Genomic DNA, 16791 nt, shown 5'->3' on the forward strand with positions numbered 1-16791 from the left:
CTCTCAAACGTTTTTCATAAAACTTGCCCTCCAGTCCAGGCAGGATCCTGGTAAATTTCCTCTTCACCCCCTCTCAAGCTTCCTCATCTTTCCTATAATGAGGCAACCAGAACTGAACACAATATTCCAAGTGTAGTCTAACTAGGGCTCTATAGCGATGGGGCATAACCTCATGGCTCTTAAGCTCAACTCCCCCTACTAATGAAGGCCAACATACCATATGCCTTCTCAACAACCCTACCACCTTGAGTGGCAACTTTGAGGGATCTATGGACATGGACCTAAGATCCCTCTGTTCCTCCACGCGGCCAAGAATCCTGCTGTCAAACCCTGTATTCTGTATTCAAATTCAACCTTCCAAAGTGAATGACTTCACACTTTTCCAGTTGAACTCCATCTGCCACTTATCAGTCTAGTTCTGCATCCTGTCAATGTCCCGTTGTACCCTATAACAGCCCTCCACACTATCCACCACTCCATTAATCTGTGTGTCATCTGCCGCACTTGGAGTATTGCATACAGTTCCAGTCACCGCATTATAGGAAGAATGTGGAAGCTTTGGAAAGGGATCAGAGGTGATTTACTAGGATGATGCCTGGTATGGAAGGAAGGTCTTAGAGGAAAGGTTGAGGGACTTGAGGCTTACTTCATTAGAGAGAACAAGGTTGAGAGGTAACTTAATTGAGACATATAAGATAATCAGAGGGTTAGATTGAGTGGACAGTGGGAGTCGTTTTCCTCGGATGGTAATGGCTAGCATGAGGAGACATAGCTTTAATTTAAGGGGTAATAGATATAGAACAGACATCAGAGGTAGTTTCTTTACTCAGAGAGTAGTAGGGGCATGGAATGCCATGCATATAACAGTAATAGGCTCACCAACCTTTTGGGCATTTAAATGGTTATTGGGTAAACATATGGATAAGAGTGGAATAGTGTAGGTTAGATGGGCTTCAGATTGGTTCCACAGGTCGGTGCAATATCAAGGGCCGAAGGGCTTTACTGCTCTGTAATGTTCTATTAACATTACAGAGTCCTCAATCGCTCCTCATACGACAAGCCTTTCATTCCTGGGATTATTCGCGCAAACCTCCTCTCAATCTCCTCTAACGCCATCAGATCCTTCCGTAGATACGGGGCCCAAAACTGCTCAAAATATTTCACATGGGGTCTGACCAGATCCTTATACCACCTCAGCAGTACACCACTGGTATTGTATTCTAGTCCTTTCAAAACGACAAACTGAAAGTGCATGTTAACATTAAGAGAATCCTAACTAGGACCCTCCAAGTTCCCTTATGCTTCAGATTTTCAAAGCCTTTCCCCATTTAGAAAATAGTCCATGGTTCTGTTCAGTTTGAAAATGTGTTGCTGGTTAAAGCACAGCAGGTCAGGCAGCATCCAAGGAATAGGAAATTCGACGTTTCGGGCATAAGCCCTTCATCAGGAATCACAGTTGAAAATGTGTTGCTGGTTAAAGCACAGCAGGTCAGGCAGCATCCAAGGAATAGGATATTCGACGTTTCGGGCATAAGCCCTTCATCAGGAATGGTTCTGTTCTGCCTACCAGAGTGCATAACCTCGCACTTTTCCACATTGTACTCCATCTGCCATTTCTCTGCCCAATCTCCTAGCTTGTCGAAGTCCTTATAGGCCTTGCCCACTGCCCCGACACTACTTGTCCCTCCACCTATCTTTGTGTCATCTGCAATCTTAGCAGTAATGCCCTCAATGCCTTTGTCCAAATGATAAATAGTTATGGTCCCATTGCAGACTTTATCCCCACATTGTACATTCTGCCAGGCAGCCAAAGTCTCTGTCCATACCAGTACCTCGCTCCTAAAACCATGTGCTCTTATTTAGCAGCCTTCTGTACAGCACCATGTCAAAGCCCTTCTGCAGATTGATTTAGATCAAGTCCACTTGCTCTCCTTTGTCTATATTTTTCATTACCTCCTCAAAAAAGTCTAACAGGTTTGTTAGGAATAACCTTCTTTTGACAAAGCTGTGCTGACTTAGCTCTATTTATCCAAGGACTCCGCAATCTCTTACTTAAATGTGGACTCTAAAATCTTATCAATTATCGAGGTTAGGCTAACCGGCTCATAATTCCCATCTTCTGCTTCCCTCCCTTCTTAAACACAGTTGTTACATCACATTTTGCATTGTGGCCCTCACTGGCTACTGTTTCACATTTATAAATAGCTTTTATCCTTATCAGCATTTATCCTTGTATGTAATATTGTGTCAAGTAACACCACCATCTCCAAAAAGAGACGATCTAAGCACTGCCAGAGTCTGGCAAGGTCAGGATTGAGATGGAATATTCCCCATTTTCCTAGATGGGGGCAGCTCCAACAGTTACTAAAGAAGCTTGACATCATCCAGGAACAAGCAGCCCTCTTGATTAAGACCACATCCACCACCAACGCTCAGCAGCATTGGTATGTACTATTTACAAGATGCACTGCAGAAATTTACGAGGAGATCCTTAAATAGTCTCTCCCCTCTAGAAGGGCAAGAGAAGCAGATATATAGAAATACCACCATTTGCAAGTTCCTCTCCGAACCACTCACCATCCTGACTTGGAAACAGATCACTATTCCTTCATTGTCACTGGGTCAAAATCTTTGATTCCCTTCCTAAGGGCACTGTGGGTCCACCTCCATGGACCACAATGGTTCAAGAAGGCAGCTTATCACCACTTTCCCAACTAGAGATGGGCAGTAAATGCTGTCCAGCCAATGACACTCATGTCCACACCGCCCAGCTAATGACACTGATAAACAAATAAAAATATTTAGTTTGTAACTTAATGAGTTTTACTTATGTTGCTAAGAATTCAATTGTAGTAAACAAACTTTTTACCTTTTCAGCTGGGTAATTTCAAAATTAAAATGACTCAATTAAAAGTGGGTTACATACAAACAAATTTATAGTTCAAAGATCACTTTGTGGAGGTGCCTTTTACATAGATGAAACAAATAAATTTGAAGCAAGTAAACTTGGGTTGGGCCTGGGCAACAATTGGAAGGTATCCAATAGGGTAAATTACAGGAGAAATTAAATGACAAGAGGTGACAAAACAGCAAGGACAAATGAGTGACAATTTGACAGCAAAAAAACAAAAGCAGCAGCTAGAGGAGAGAATAATAAACAGTAGCCAACCAAAAACAATAATAAAAAAAAGCATATACCAAAACCATTGAGGCAAAAGGAACAAAATACAACCAGTGGTTTATGGTCTGAAACTCAATGTTGAGTTTGGAAAGTTGTAAGATGCCTCAAGGATGAGGTGCTGCTCATCATTATGTTGAGCTTCAGTAGAACAATGTAAGAGTCCCAGCAAAGAGGTCAGCAAGCCGAAGCATTAAAATAATACGTGACTGGAGCTCCAGATTGTGTTTGTGGACTGCAAAGAAAAGTGGCTATCCAATCTGCGTTAGGTCCCTCCAACATAGAGTAAACCCAATGTGAGCATATTGAGAGGGAAAATAGAAGGTCCTTTCCAAAGGAAATGAAGTATAAGTATATCTGTAGCTTTCCCTACCCCTTCATCTCGTCCTGAAGAAGGGTTAATACCTGAAACGTTGACTTCTCTACCTCCTGATGCTGCCTGGCTTGCTGTGTTCTTCCAGCCTCCTGTTTGTCTACTAATAAAAATATGGAAATCTTGCTACATCTATACAAGACACTTGTCACTATACTGGCACTGGAGGCAGTCCACAAAAGATTCACAAAGTTGATCCCAGATATGGGAGAGTCTGTTTTATAAGGAGAGGTTGAGTATGTTTGGGCTATACTTACTAGGTAAAAACAATGACTGCAGATGCTGGAAACCAGATTCTAGATTAGAGTGGTGCTGGAAAAGCACAGCAGTTCAGGCAGCATCCAAGGAGCAGGAAAATCGACGTTTCAGGCAAAAGTCCTTCATCAGGAATAGACTTACTGCCATTTAAAGGAATGAAAGCCAATCTTGACAGAATAGACGCTGAAGTTATTCCCCATCCAGGGCCAGAGATTATAATCTCATACTAAGGGGCTGCCCATTTAAGACGATGCGGAATTTCTTCTCTCAGAGGATAGGGAATCTGTGGAATTCTTTACAGTAGAGGATGGTAGAGATTGCGTGGCTATATATTCAAGACTTAGACTGATTTTTACTGAGTTATGGAAAAATGGCAGGAAAGTGGAGTCGAGGATTATCAGATCAGCCATGATTGCATTGAATGGCAGAGCAGAGTCACTGGGCTGACTGGCTTACTTTTGCCCTACATCTTATGATCTTATGGTGTAGTGAAAACCATGTAACTCAAGACATGTGGTGTGGTTCCTGCACTTTCTTTTACAAAGTATAGGGTGGCCTCACTCAGCTGTATTTGTTCCAAAGAAGTGCAATTTTTAAAAATGTTAAGAAAATTAGATTTCACATTAACTTCAAAGATGAATGTGTACTTCTGTGGGGCCTTCTTCATCAGAAAACATTAAAACATTTATAGTTGAGAGACTTGACATTGCTAAGACCTGCAGTTCTAAGAGGGTCAATAAAAGGGGAGGTCTGCAGGAGGGTCCATAGGAGGGAAGATCGACCATAATTAACTATCAGGATTGGTAGAGGGAAGGTCTGCAGTGACTGGGAGGGTCTGCGAGACGGATGGACTGCAGTGAATAACAAAGAAGGTTGGACAAAGACACTGTCTGCAGCGAGTAACTGGGAGAGTAGGCGAGAGGGAACATTGGCAGAGACCAACTCGGAGGGTCGGAGAGAGGGATGGGCTGCAGTGACTGGGAGGGTCGGAGAGAGAGAGAGAGATGGGTTGCAGTGACTGGGAGGGTCGGAGAGAGAGAGAGATGGGTTGCAGTGACTGGGAGGGTCAGAGAGAGGGACGGGCTGCGTTTTGTCATTTACATCAATGATTTGGATATGAGCATAATAGGTACAGTTAGTAAGTTTACAGTTGACACCAAAATTGGAGGTGTAGTGGACAGCAAAGAGGGTTACCTCAGACTACAACAGGATCTGGACCAGATGGGCCAATGGGCTGAGAAGTGGCAGATGGAGTTTAATTCAGATAAATGCGAGGTGCTGCATTTTGGAAAAGTAAATCTTAGCAGGACTTTATACACTTAATGGTAAGGTCCTAGGGAGTAATGCTGAACAAAGAGACCTTGGAGTGCAGGTTCATAGCTCCTTGAAAGTGGAGTCGCAGGTAGATAGGATAGTGAAGGCAGCGTTTGGTATGCTTTCCTTTATTGGTCAGAGTATTGAGTACAGGAGTTGGGAGATCATGTTGCGGCTGTACAGGACATTGGTTAGGCCACTGTTGGAATATTGCGTGCAATTCTGGTCTCCTTCCTATCGGAAAGATGTTGTGAAACTTGAAATGGTTCAGAAAAGATTTACAAGGATGTTGCCAGGATTGGAGGATTTGAGCTATAGGGAGAGTCTGAACAGGCTGGGGTTGTTTTCCCTGCAGTGTCGGAGGCTGAGGGTTGATCTTATAGAGGTTTACAAAATTATGAGGGGCATGGATAGGGTAAATAGGCAAAGTATTTTCCCTGGGGTCGGGGAGGCCAGAACTAGAGGGCATAGGTTTAGGGTGAGGGGGGAAAGATATAAAAGAGACCGAAGGGGCAACTTTTTCACGTAGAGAGTGGTATGTGTAGACAATAGGTGCAGGAGTAGGTAAAAACAATGACTGCAGATGCTGGAAACCAGATTCTGGATTAGTGGTGCTGGAAGAGCACAGCAGTTCAGGCAGCATCCAATCGAGCCTGCACCACCATTCATTATGATCATTGCTGATCATCCTTAATCAGTATCTTGTTCCTGCCTTATCTCCATAACCCTTGATTCCACTATCTTTGAGAGCTCTCGCCAACTTGTTCTTAAATGAATCCAGAGACTGGGCCTCCACTGCCTTCTGGGGTAGAGCATTCCACACACCCACCACCCTCTGGGTGAAGACGTTTCTCCTCATCTCTGTCCTAAATGGCCTACCCCTTATTTTTAAGCTGTGTCCTCTGGTTCGGGACTCACCCATCAGCGAAAACATGTTTCCTGCCTCCAGAGTGCCCAATCCTTTAATAATCTTATATGTCTCAATCAGATCCCCTCTCAGTCTTCTAAACTCTAGGGTAGACAAGCCCAGTCGCTCCAATCTTTCAACATAAGATAGTCCCGCCATTCCAGGAACTGACCTCGTGAACCTACGCTGCACTCCCTCAATAGCCAGAATGTCTTTCCTCAAATTTGGAGTTCAGAACTGCACACAATATTCCAGGTGCAGTCTCACCAGGGCCCTGTACAGCTGTAGAAGAACCTCTTTGCTTCTATACTCAATTCCTCTTGTTATGAAGGCCAGCAGGCTATTAGCTTTCTTCACTACCTGCTGTACCTGCATGCTTACCTTCATTGACTGGTGTACAAGAACGCTCAGGTCTCTTTGTACTGCCACTTTACCTAAACTGATTCCATTTAGGTAGTAATCTGCCTTCCTGTTCTTGCCACAAAAGTGGATAATCACGCATTTATCCACATTAAACTGCATCTGCCATGCATCTGTCCACTCACCTAACCTGTCCAGATCACCCTGTAATCTCCTAACATCCTCCTTACATTTCACCCTGCCACCAGCTTTGTATCTTCAGCAAATTTGCTAATGTTACTATTAATACCATCTTTTCTATCATTAATATATATTGTAAAAAGCTGCAGTCCCAGCACTGATCCCTGCGGTAACCCACTGCCATTGCGAATGGGAGCCGTTTATCACTACTCTTTGTTTCCTGTCAGCCAACCAATTTTCAATCCAAGTCAGTACTTTGCCCCCAATACTATGCACCCTAATTTTGCTCACTAACCTCCTATGTGGGACTTTATCAAAGACTTTCTGTGATCTATCCTGTTACTGCTATACAGATGTGTCATAATTTCATCCTTTATAATGGACTCCAGCATCTTTCCCACCACTGAGGACAGACTAACTGGTCTATAATTTCCTGCTTTCTCTCTCGCTCCTTTCTTAAAACATTAGCCACCCTCCAATCCGCAGGAACTGGTCCTGAATCTATCGAACTCTGGAAAATAATCACCAACACATCCACGATTTCTACGGAATGGAATGAGCTGCCAGAGGTAGTGGTGGAGGCTGGTACAATTGCAACATTTAAGAGGCATTTGGTTGGGTATATGAATAGGAAGGGTTTGGAGGGATATGGGCCAGGTGCTGGCATTTGGGACTAGATTGGATTGGGATATCTGGTCGACATGGATGGGTTGGACCAAAGGGTCTGTTTCCATGCCGTAATCTCTATGACTCTATGACTGGGACAATCGGAGAGAGGGACGGGCTGCAGTGACTGGGAGGGTCGGAGAGAGGGACGGGCTGCGGTGACTGGTCATGTGTCTTCATTTCTCCTTTTCTAACTTTAATATCTTAGTTCCACTCTACAGGCACATTCAAATTGAATTTGGTCACACAATGTCCATCGTGTCTGAACAGCTCTTTCCTAGATACTATCTGTCAAACGCAACTGGTTAAAATTATGGTCTCAAATGCTGATGCTTTAATCTGAAAATATGAAAAGTGAGCTTTTTGGTACTAACCTCATGGTGAGTCCAGAGAGATTTTCTGTGTGACACAGTGAACAAAGTGATGCCAACCTTTAAATCAAACAAAGTACAGATTACAGTCAACAGAAACAGCACAATATTGAAGAGTGTCCATCTGAGAGACAATTATGCACAATTTGGTAACAATGGGATAATTCATAACAATTGTAAAAATGTATAATTGATGCGACAGTACAGAAAACATTTTCTAAAGGTGCAGAGGTGGCCCTCACTTAAAGTTGAGGCTCCATTCCGGAGAAACATTACTTTAAGTAAAACAATTTTTAAATGTATCATAGGTTCCTGTAGTTAAAGACTGAGTTGGGTTTCTTCGGACACCTTTTTTCCAGGCGAAACAGAATGCATGCTGAAATATTGTACCATTACATGAAATCCTCGCTGAAGTAATTTGTAAAATTATATTTTATCACATCAGCCGTGAAAGTTGACTTTTATAAATTCAAACTTCAATAACTACCTCCTTTTCTACTCTGTCTCCCTTGTAAAGAACAAACACAGCTCTCATAGCACCAGTGAGGTCCCAATGTCATCTGACTTTGACAAAGTGACACACACCACAACAAATAGCAGTAATAACAATATGACTCAAGGAAACATTAGCATGATAATGTTAAACTGGGCAATATTAAAAGAGGATTACCTGTACAATTCATCATTGCAAGATGTTTTTGCGTTAATAATCATTAAAAGGGAAAGCTCAGGAGAAGTCAGAAGAGGACAGAGAATATGGAAAAGATCAGAAACCCAATTTCAGGCACAACAGATAAAGAGACAACTATGAGAAAGGGAGTGATTGCACAGTCAATGCAAGACTGAAAGTGTTGTACTCAAATGCGTGCAGTATAAGAGCCAAAGTATATAAGGTTGGTTACAATGATGCGGGCATCAGAGAGATGTGGATGCAAGGGAATCAGTGCTGGGAACTAAATATCCAAGGATACGCATCCCACTGAAGGGACAGGCAGATGAGCTAGAGTGGGAGGAGAGGCTTGTTTGTAAGAAATGAAATTAAATCAGTGGCAAAAGGCTATTTGGGCTGGGAGGTACAGAATCTGAGAGTGTAGTCGAGGTACCATGAAGGATAAAAGATTCTGATGGGAGAAACATACAGGCCCCGTAGCAGTGGTCAGCGATAATAAATAATAGGACAGACACCATTACAATAATCACGGGGGACTTCAAAATGCACTTTGGTAGCACATCCCAAAAACAGAATTTGTGGAATGTCTACAAGAAATGTTCTGGAAGCAATTTTTGATAGAGCCCACTAGGCACCAGGTAATTCTAGATTTGTTGATGTCTAATCAGGTGAGACTTGATTAGAGTGAAGGAATCCCTAGAAGCCAATGACCTCAACAGAATTCACCCTGTAGTTTGAGAGGAAAATGCTGGAATCAGATGTAATAGTATTACAGTTGCGTAAAGGTAACGATAAAGACTTGAAGGGGGGAGCTGGCCAGAGCTGATTGGAAGGGAAGATGGTGCAGCAGAAAAGGCAGGTGTTTCTGGAGGTAATTTAGCAGGTAGGGCAGAAATTCATTCCAATGAGGAAGAAACATATTAAAGAGAAGGTGAGCAACCATGGCCAACAATGAAAGTCAGGGACAGCATAAAAGCAAATGTAAAAGATTAATGGTGAAGATTAATGTAAGCCAGAGGAAGGGAAAATCTTTAAAAATCACCAAAGGTGAATTAAAAAAAGGGAAAAGATGATGAAATATGAGATAAGCTAATTAACAATATAAAAAGACAATTGCAAAGGTATTGTTTGAGGTATAAAAGGTACAAGAGAAGCAAGAGTGGACATGGACTGCTGGAAAATGAGGCTGGATAATTAGCAATGGGGAAAAAAAGAAATGGCAGAAACACTGAATAGGTACTTTGAATTAGTGTTCACGGTGAAAGACACCAATAGCATACTGGAAGTTCAAGAGAATCGGGAGCAGAAATGAAGTGGCCATCACCAAGGAGAAGCTGTTGGGAAAACGGAAAGTCTGAAAGTGGATGAGTCACCCATGCCAAATGGACTACATCCCAGAATTCTGATGGAGACAGCTGAGGAGATTGTGCAGGCACTGGTGGTAATATTTCAGGAATCAAGAGAGTCAAGGAGGGTACCAGAGGACTGGATAATAGCACTGTAATACTCATGTTTAAGGAGGGAGAGAAGCAGACATTGGGAATTATAGGCCGGTTAGCCTGACCTCAGTTGTTGGTAAGATTTTAGAGCTCACTATTAAGGATGATATTGCGGAGTATTTGGAAGTACACAGTAAAATACAGCTGAGTCAGAGCAGCTTTGTTAAGGGGAGGTTGTCATAGAGTCACAGAGATGTACAGCATGGAAACAGACCCTTCGGTTCAACCCGTCCATGCCAACCAGATATCCCAACCCAATCTAGTCCCACATGCCAGCACTCGGCCCATATCCCTACAAACCCTTCCTATTCATATACCCATCCAAATGCCTCTTAAAATGTTGCAATTGTACCAGCCTCCACCACTTCCTCTGGCAGCTCATTCCACACACGTACCACCTTCTGTGTGAAAAAGTTGCCCCTTAGGTCTCTTTTATATCTTTTCCCTCTCACCCTAAACCTATGCCCTCTAGTTCTGGCCTCCCCGACCCCAGGGAAAAGACTTTGTCTATTTATCCTATCCATGCCCCTCATAATTTTGTAAACCTCTATAAAATCACCCCTCAGCCTCTGACGCTCCAGGGAAAACAGTCCCAGCCTGTTCAGCCTCTCCCTGTACCTCAGATCCTCCAACCCTGGCAACATCCTTGTAAATCGTTTCTGAACCATTTCAAGTTTCACAGCATCTTTCCGATTGGAAGGAGACCAGAATTGCATACAATATTCCAACAGTGGCCTAACCAATGTCCTGTACAGCCGCAACATGATCTCCCAACTCCTGTACTCAATACTCTGATCAATAAAGGAAAGCATACCAAATGCCTTCTTCACTATCCAATCTACCTGCGACTCCACTTTCAAGGAGCTGTGAACCTGCACTCCAAGGTCTCTTTGTTCAGCAACACTCCCTAGGACCTTATCATTAAGTGTATGAGTCTTGCTAAGATTTGCTTTCCCACACAGTGGTTAGCACTGCTGTCTCACAGCGCCTGATACCCAGGTTCAATTCCTGACTCAGGCGACTGACTGTGTGGAGTTTGCACGTTCTCCCCGTGTCTGCGTGGGTTTCCTCCGAGTGCTCCGGTTTCCTCCCACAGTCCAAAGATGTGCGGGTCAGGTGAATCGGCTATGCTAAATTGCCCGTAGTGTTAGGTAAGGGGTAAATGTAGGGGTATGGGTGGGTTGCGCTTCGGCGGGTCGGTGTGGACTTGTTGGGCCGAAGGGCCTGTTTCCACACTGTAAGTAATCTAATCTAAAAATGCAGCACCACGCATTTATCTGAATTAAACTCCATCTGCCACTTCTCAGCCCATTGGCCCATCTGGTCCAGATCCTGTTGTAATCTGAGGTAACCCTCTTCGCTGTCCACTACACCTCCAATATATGCATCACCCTCTGCGTGAAAAAGTTGCCCTCGGGACCCTCTCACCTTAAACCTATGTGCCCTCTAGCTTTCAATTCCCCAATGGGGAAAAAAAACCTTGCCTATTTATCCTATCCGTGCCGCTTGTGATTTTATAAATCTCTGTAAGATCACCCCTCAGCCTCTGACACTCGAGGGAAAATAGCCACAAGTCTATTCAGCCTCTCCCTACAGTTCAAACCCTCCAACCCTGGCAACATTCTGAAAAATGTTTTCTGCACCTTTTTAAGTTCAACACGATCCTTCCGGTAACAGGGAGGCCAGAATTGAACACAGTAATCCAAAAGTGTTCTAACCAATATCCTGTACAGCTGCAAAATAACATTCCAACTCCTGTACTCAATGCACTAACTAATAAAGGCAAGGATACCAAATGCCTGTCTATCCATGACTCCACTTTGAAGGAACTAACAACCTACACCCCAAGGTCTTTTTGTTCAGCAACACTCCTCAAGGTCCTACCATTAAGTGCATAAGTCCCACCCCCGTTTGCCTTACCAAAATGCCACACCTTACATCTACCTCAAGCTCCATCTGCCACTCCTCGACCCATCAGCTCATCTGATCAAGGTCCCTTTGTACTCTGAGATAATCTCCTTCACTGTCCACCATATCACCAATTTTGGTGAAGTGCTTGAGTCAGTCAGTAATCCTTCACAGGAGACACTGTTACCCTCACAGAGTACAGTGGTTCGATGGCAGTTCACTAGCACCTCCTGAAGGAGCAACTAGGGACAAGGCATTGACACCCATGTCCCTTGTGTCTAACAAATCTGTTAGAACTCTTTCAAGGCAAAGGAGAGTCAGTGGATGTGATCTATTTGGATTTCCAGAAGGCATTTGAGAAAGTTCCCCACTGAAGGCTGCTAAATAAGGTAGGAGACTATGGTGTTCGGGGCAAGGTACTGATGTGGATAAAGGATTGGCTGGCTAGAAAAAGGTGGAGAATGGGGATTGCAGCCAGTGACTAGTGGAGTTCTACAGGAATCAGTGTTGGGCCTGAGGGCAGTGTTACTAAGTTTGCAGCTGATACAAAGACAGGTGAAGGAGTAGATAGTGTTGAGGAGGCAGGAAGGCAGCAGAGGACTTGTACAGGCTAGGAGAGTGGACAAATAAGTGGTAGATGGAATACAATGTGGGAAAGTGTGAGGTTATGCACTTCAGTAGGCAGAATGAAGGCACGGAGTATTTTCTAAATGAGAAAAGGCTTTAGAAATCTGAAACAAAAAAGGGACTTAGAAATCCTAGTGTTCAAAGTTAGGAAGGCGAAAACAATGTGAGAAAACTCTATTTGAGAGGACTAAAGTACAACAGCAGCGATGTACTGTATAAAGTTCTGGTCAGACTGCATTTGGAATACTATGTGCAGTTATGGGTCTCATATCTAAGGAAGGATATACTGGTGTTGGAGGGATTCCAGAGGAGGTTCATGAGAATGATCCTGGGAATGAATGGCTTGTCATATGAGGAGTCATCTAGGACTCTGGGTCTGTACTTGACAGTTTTGAAGGATGAAGGGATATCTCATTAACATTTAGAGAATATGAAAGGACTGGATAGAATGGATGTGAAGAAATGTTTCCACAAGTAGGAGAGAATAGACCATAGCACAGGCTCAGAGCAAAAGTCTGAGATGAGAAGGAATTTCTTCAGCAAGAGGGTGGTGAACCTATGAAACTCATTGCCATAAAGGGCTGTGGAGACCAAGTCTTCAAGTGTCTTTGAGGACAGAGATAGAAGGGATCAAACATTATTGGAAGAAGGCAGGAGAACAGGGTTGAGAAACATATCAGCCACGACTGAATGTTGGAGTAGATTGGTGGAGCGGGCATGGTGGTTCAGTGATTCACACTGCTGCCTTGAGTTCCAGTCTTTGGTGACTGTCTGTGTGGAGTCTACATTTTTGCCCCATCTCTGCTTGGATTTTTGCTCAGTGTTCTGGTTTCCTCCCAAAACTGTTAGGTGGATGTGCCATGTTAAATTGCCCCTATAGTGTCTAGGGATGTGCAGGTTAGCAGGTAATGTGGAATTATGGGGATAAGGTGGGGATGTGTCCGGGTGGGAAGTTCTTTGGAGATGCATATTCAAATGGCCGAATGGCCTCTTTTCACATAGTAGGGATTCTATGAATGGCCTAATTCTGTTTCTATATCTTGTGCTCTTATAGATGAAGGATGCTGGGCTGAAGCAATGTCCATTCAGTAAATGATTTCAGCTGTTAAATAGAGACAGACAAGGGGAAAGTCAAGCTCTTGATCAAATAAAGAAAAAGAGAATTGAAATTGGGCCATCTACTGCCACCTCTTCATATCAATTACAAATGGTTTCAAGGAGCCCAAAGGGAAAAACATTTACCTACCCCTCTGGGGTAATAGTACGGGACTGAACACAGAAAGGCAAGTTATAAAAGTTGCGCTGAAACAGCTGCTGAAAAGATAAAAATGCTGATGACAAGTGTGGCCCGAGAGAACACGCCCAGTAAATAGTCAAAGAAAGTGCAACAAAAATCAATCATTAAAACATTTGAAAATTTTAAAAAATTTTGCTTACTCCAGAAACCTGTAATTCTGAATGTATAATTCAGAGATGTTTTTTGCAATACTGAACTGCTTTTAACTGATCATTTCAACTTATAAAAATGACTGGAGTAAAAGTGGTACTTGATAATAGTGAATCAGCACTCTTTTTTAAACTAAACCAATTTTCTTTCATTAACTTAAATGTAAAAGTAAAATCCAACATAGTTTGACTTAAGCTAACAGCTTTAGATCAGTCATTTTGCAAAAAACAAATCCATCCTCGATTCTTTTTCCAGTTTTGAAGGTTAAAAGGAAGAGAATCTGTTATCCATCAGGTGTCAAGCTTTTTAATGTCACTTGACCAAAAACTAATCCTTTCCATCATTATTTTTTCATATATAATTTACATTTCCTACTGTCTCCATCCTCTCTAAATTAGTTTTTGTATAAATGAACTTGCATACAATATTTGCGTTGTGAATCCAATAGAGGTTGAAGTGGAGATGCACATTAGGGTAGACTTTACAAATTCCCTTAATCTGTGCAGAAATTGGCCTGTAAGAATTACATTTTTGGTATACAAAATTGCAGGGCAAGAAAAGACCAGACCATTCAACAAGCCTATCCCCTTCATGACGAAAGGAGAATCCGAACCAGAAACTTCCTACTCATATCCCTACACTACAGCCATGTAACATTTCCTGGCCTAGAGAAAAATATAATCTGGAAAATTCCTTTGATGTCCTCAAGTGATCATAATCATCCCATGAGATCACCTGCATGAAAACATGAATTTACTAAGACTTTGGTATTTGTCACCGTTTACATCTCATCCAGGAACAGCATTTTATTTGACATTATCCTCCGGTGGCATTGCTTACCTTTCTGCAATGACTGTAAATATAGCCTTCAACATCCACGCTAACTGCGCTGGTACATTCATCTAAAATAGCAAATTGTGGTTTGTGGTAGAATAATCGAGCCATCTGCATTTAAGAAAAATAAATAACATAGTCGCTCACACTAGTCAATATTTATTTCACAGCATATCCATTTTATTCAAATTAGCTGTTAGCCTGTTCTGGCTTTGTTAAACTACAATCATATCAAATTCTTGGAAATACAATTGCAATTATATGAAAAAGTAGCAAAATTTCAGACTGATAAATATAATACACACTAGTGAAACTGCACTGACATTTCAAAAGAGAGACACTAAATAGATCCCTGTAGACTACAGATCTTCCTGGAGAAGACCCCTTTATAAAGAAGAAAAATGTGAATGGCAGACTGAGCTGATGAACGAAGATACTCTCCTAGAAATTGGTAGTGTGTGCACCATGCCCTTCATAACTTAATCTAGGTCAAGGGAGGAGAAAAGCAGGGGTAAAAGCACTTCCACAAGGAGAAAGGCAGGAGTACGTGTTGTAAACAAACCATCCACTCTCATTGCATAAAAGGCAGTGAAAGAACAAAGGCATTTTGTGAGCCTGAATTCTGAGACTGGAGTTCAAGAAGATACATAATACCAACAGTAAAATTATCTTTAAAGGTTGATATAAGTAAGGGAAATATTTAAGAAGGCAAAAGGATAAATTAAAAAACAAGATTTTCCTTTTTTTTAATTCCTTTATTCACCAACTGAGATAATGGCCTATTTTTAAGGATATTTATCAATGCTGCTTAGGACAGGCAAATGCTTTTGGGAGAGTAAAGAAAGTTTTCAAAAATGAGGAGAGAAGTAAACAAGTAAATATATAAATAGGTAATTTAACTATTATTCGGAATTATAGAAAAGATATTCTGCAGTGTGCTTTGTTCTAGCAAAGTCAAAGATTTATTAGCTATCAATTCAAAAGTTTGTTAATTGAGCACTGCAGCCTCACAGCACCAGGGACCCGGATTCAATTCCAGCCTCGGGCAACTGCCTGTTTGGAGTTTGGACATTCTCCCTGTGTCTGCATGAGTTTCCTTTGGGTGCTCCGGTTTCCTCCCACAATCTAAAGATATACAGGTTAGGCAGATGGCCCATACCAAATTGTCCACAGTGACTATGGATGTGTAGGTTAGCTGGATTAGCCGTGGGATCTGCAGGGCTATATGGGAGGGGATTGAGTGTGGGTGGGATACTCTTTAAACAGTCAGTGTGGACTGTTCCCACACTGAAGGGATTCTATGGAGATGAACAGATATAAACAATTGTTGAACATAAGAAAATAGAAAGAAGAAAATATAGTCAGATAAAATATTTTAATACCAAGAGAATGAAATAGGAAGGAAGCAACTGCCAGAGCGTGATTGGTCAATACAGAAAAAAAATCTTCTGCAGGAGTAGTAAAAGATTTATTAATCTTTTGTTGTATAGATTTAGGGTCACACCCAAGAGTTTGGGCTCAGGGCAGACTGGTCAAGAAGGCAAAGTCAAGAACTGTCTCCCTTAGACCTCTGCAGAACTCTATTTATTATTGCAGGTTATCATTACATGTGCTAATCTGAGAGAATCCAAATCGAGAGCTTATTGTTACAGTACTAAAGAGACTGCTAATTTCTTTCTAATGATTTTCCATCTTTGACTCCACCTACACTGTGCTATTTGTATCTTGTGTGAAGCATCTCAGTGACATCATTGCAATGTTGCTCCAGGATCTTTTGGCTCTTACACAATACCCTTCCATGAGGTTTTACTCCCATAATCAACATTTTATACATTCTCAAATGAGTTGCTTAGATTACCTATTTTTGCAACATTTACTGCACATTTGTCTGACTGTCTCCCATTCTTCAAGTCATTGACATGATTCATCTGTGCTAATAGGTGGGTAAGGAAAGTCATTGTTAGGATACATGGGTAAAATTGATGAGCTTTTCTTTTCTCTCGGCTGGTTTCTGTTAGCTTAGAGACTTAATCAATCTGGTGCCCAATCACACTTCCTGAACGGGTAGTGTTTGCTGAATGGTTTTGCATTGGTATAACTGCAGGAATGTATGGGGAGGTTGGGTGGTTCCTTCTTCTCCATCAGTAGGATTTGGATTGGGTGATGATGTTATTTCACCAAAAAAAAATCAGTGACGTT

The 16791-nt window shown here is 42.1% G+C and overlaps 1 protein-coding gene across 2 annotated transcripts in view; it reads right to left on the bottom strand.

Moving 5' to 3' along the window:
• Positions 1-16791, bottom strand: part of abcd3a (ATP-binding cassette, sub-family D (ALD), member 3a) — a 110338-nt gene that overhangs the window by 6329 nt on the left and 87218 nt on the right. For both annotated transcript variants that reach the window (XM_060830574.1, XM_060830575.1), the window contains exons 21-22: positions 14599-14703; positions 7611-7667 (exon numbers count right to left, since the gene is read on the bottom strand). In XM_060830574.1, coding sequence (XP_060686557.1) covers positions 7611-7667; positions 14599-14703 — 162 coding nt within the window. The remainder of the gene's footprint in view (positions 1-7610; positions 7668-14598; positions 14704-16791) is intronic.

The sequence above is a fragment of the Hemiscyllium ocellatum genome, chromosome 9, assembly GCF_020745735.1.
Source record: "Hemiscyllium ocellatum isolate sHemOce1 chromosome 9, sHemOce1.pat.X.cur, whole genome shotgun sequence".
NCBI classification, from domain to species: Eukaryota; Metazoa; Chordata; class Chondrichthyes; order Orectolobiformes; family Hemiscylliidae; genus Hemiscyllium; species Hemiscyllium ocellatum.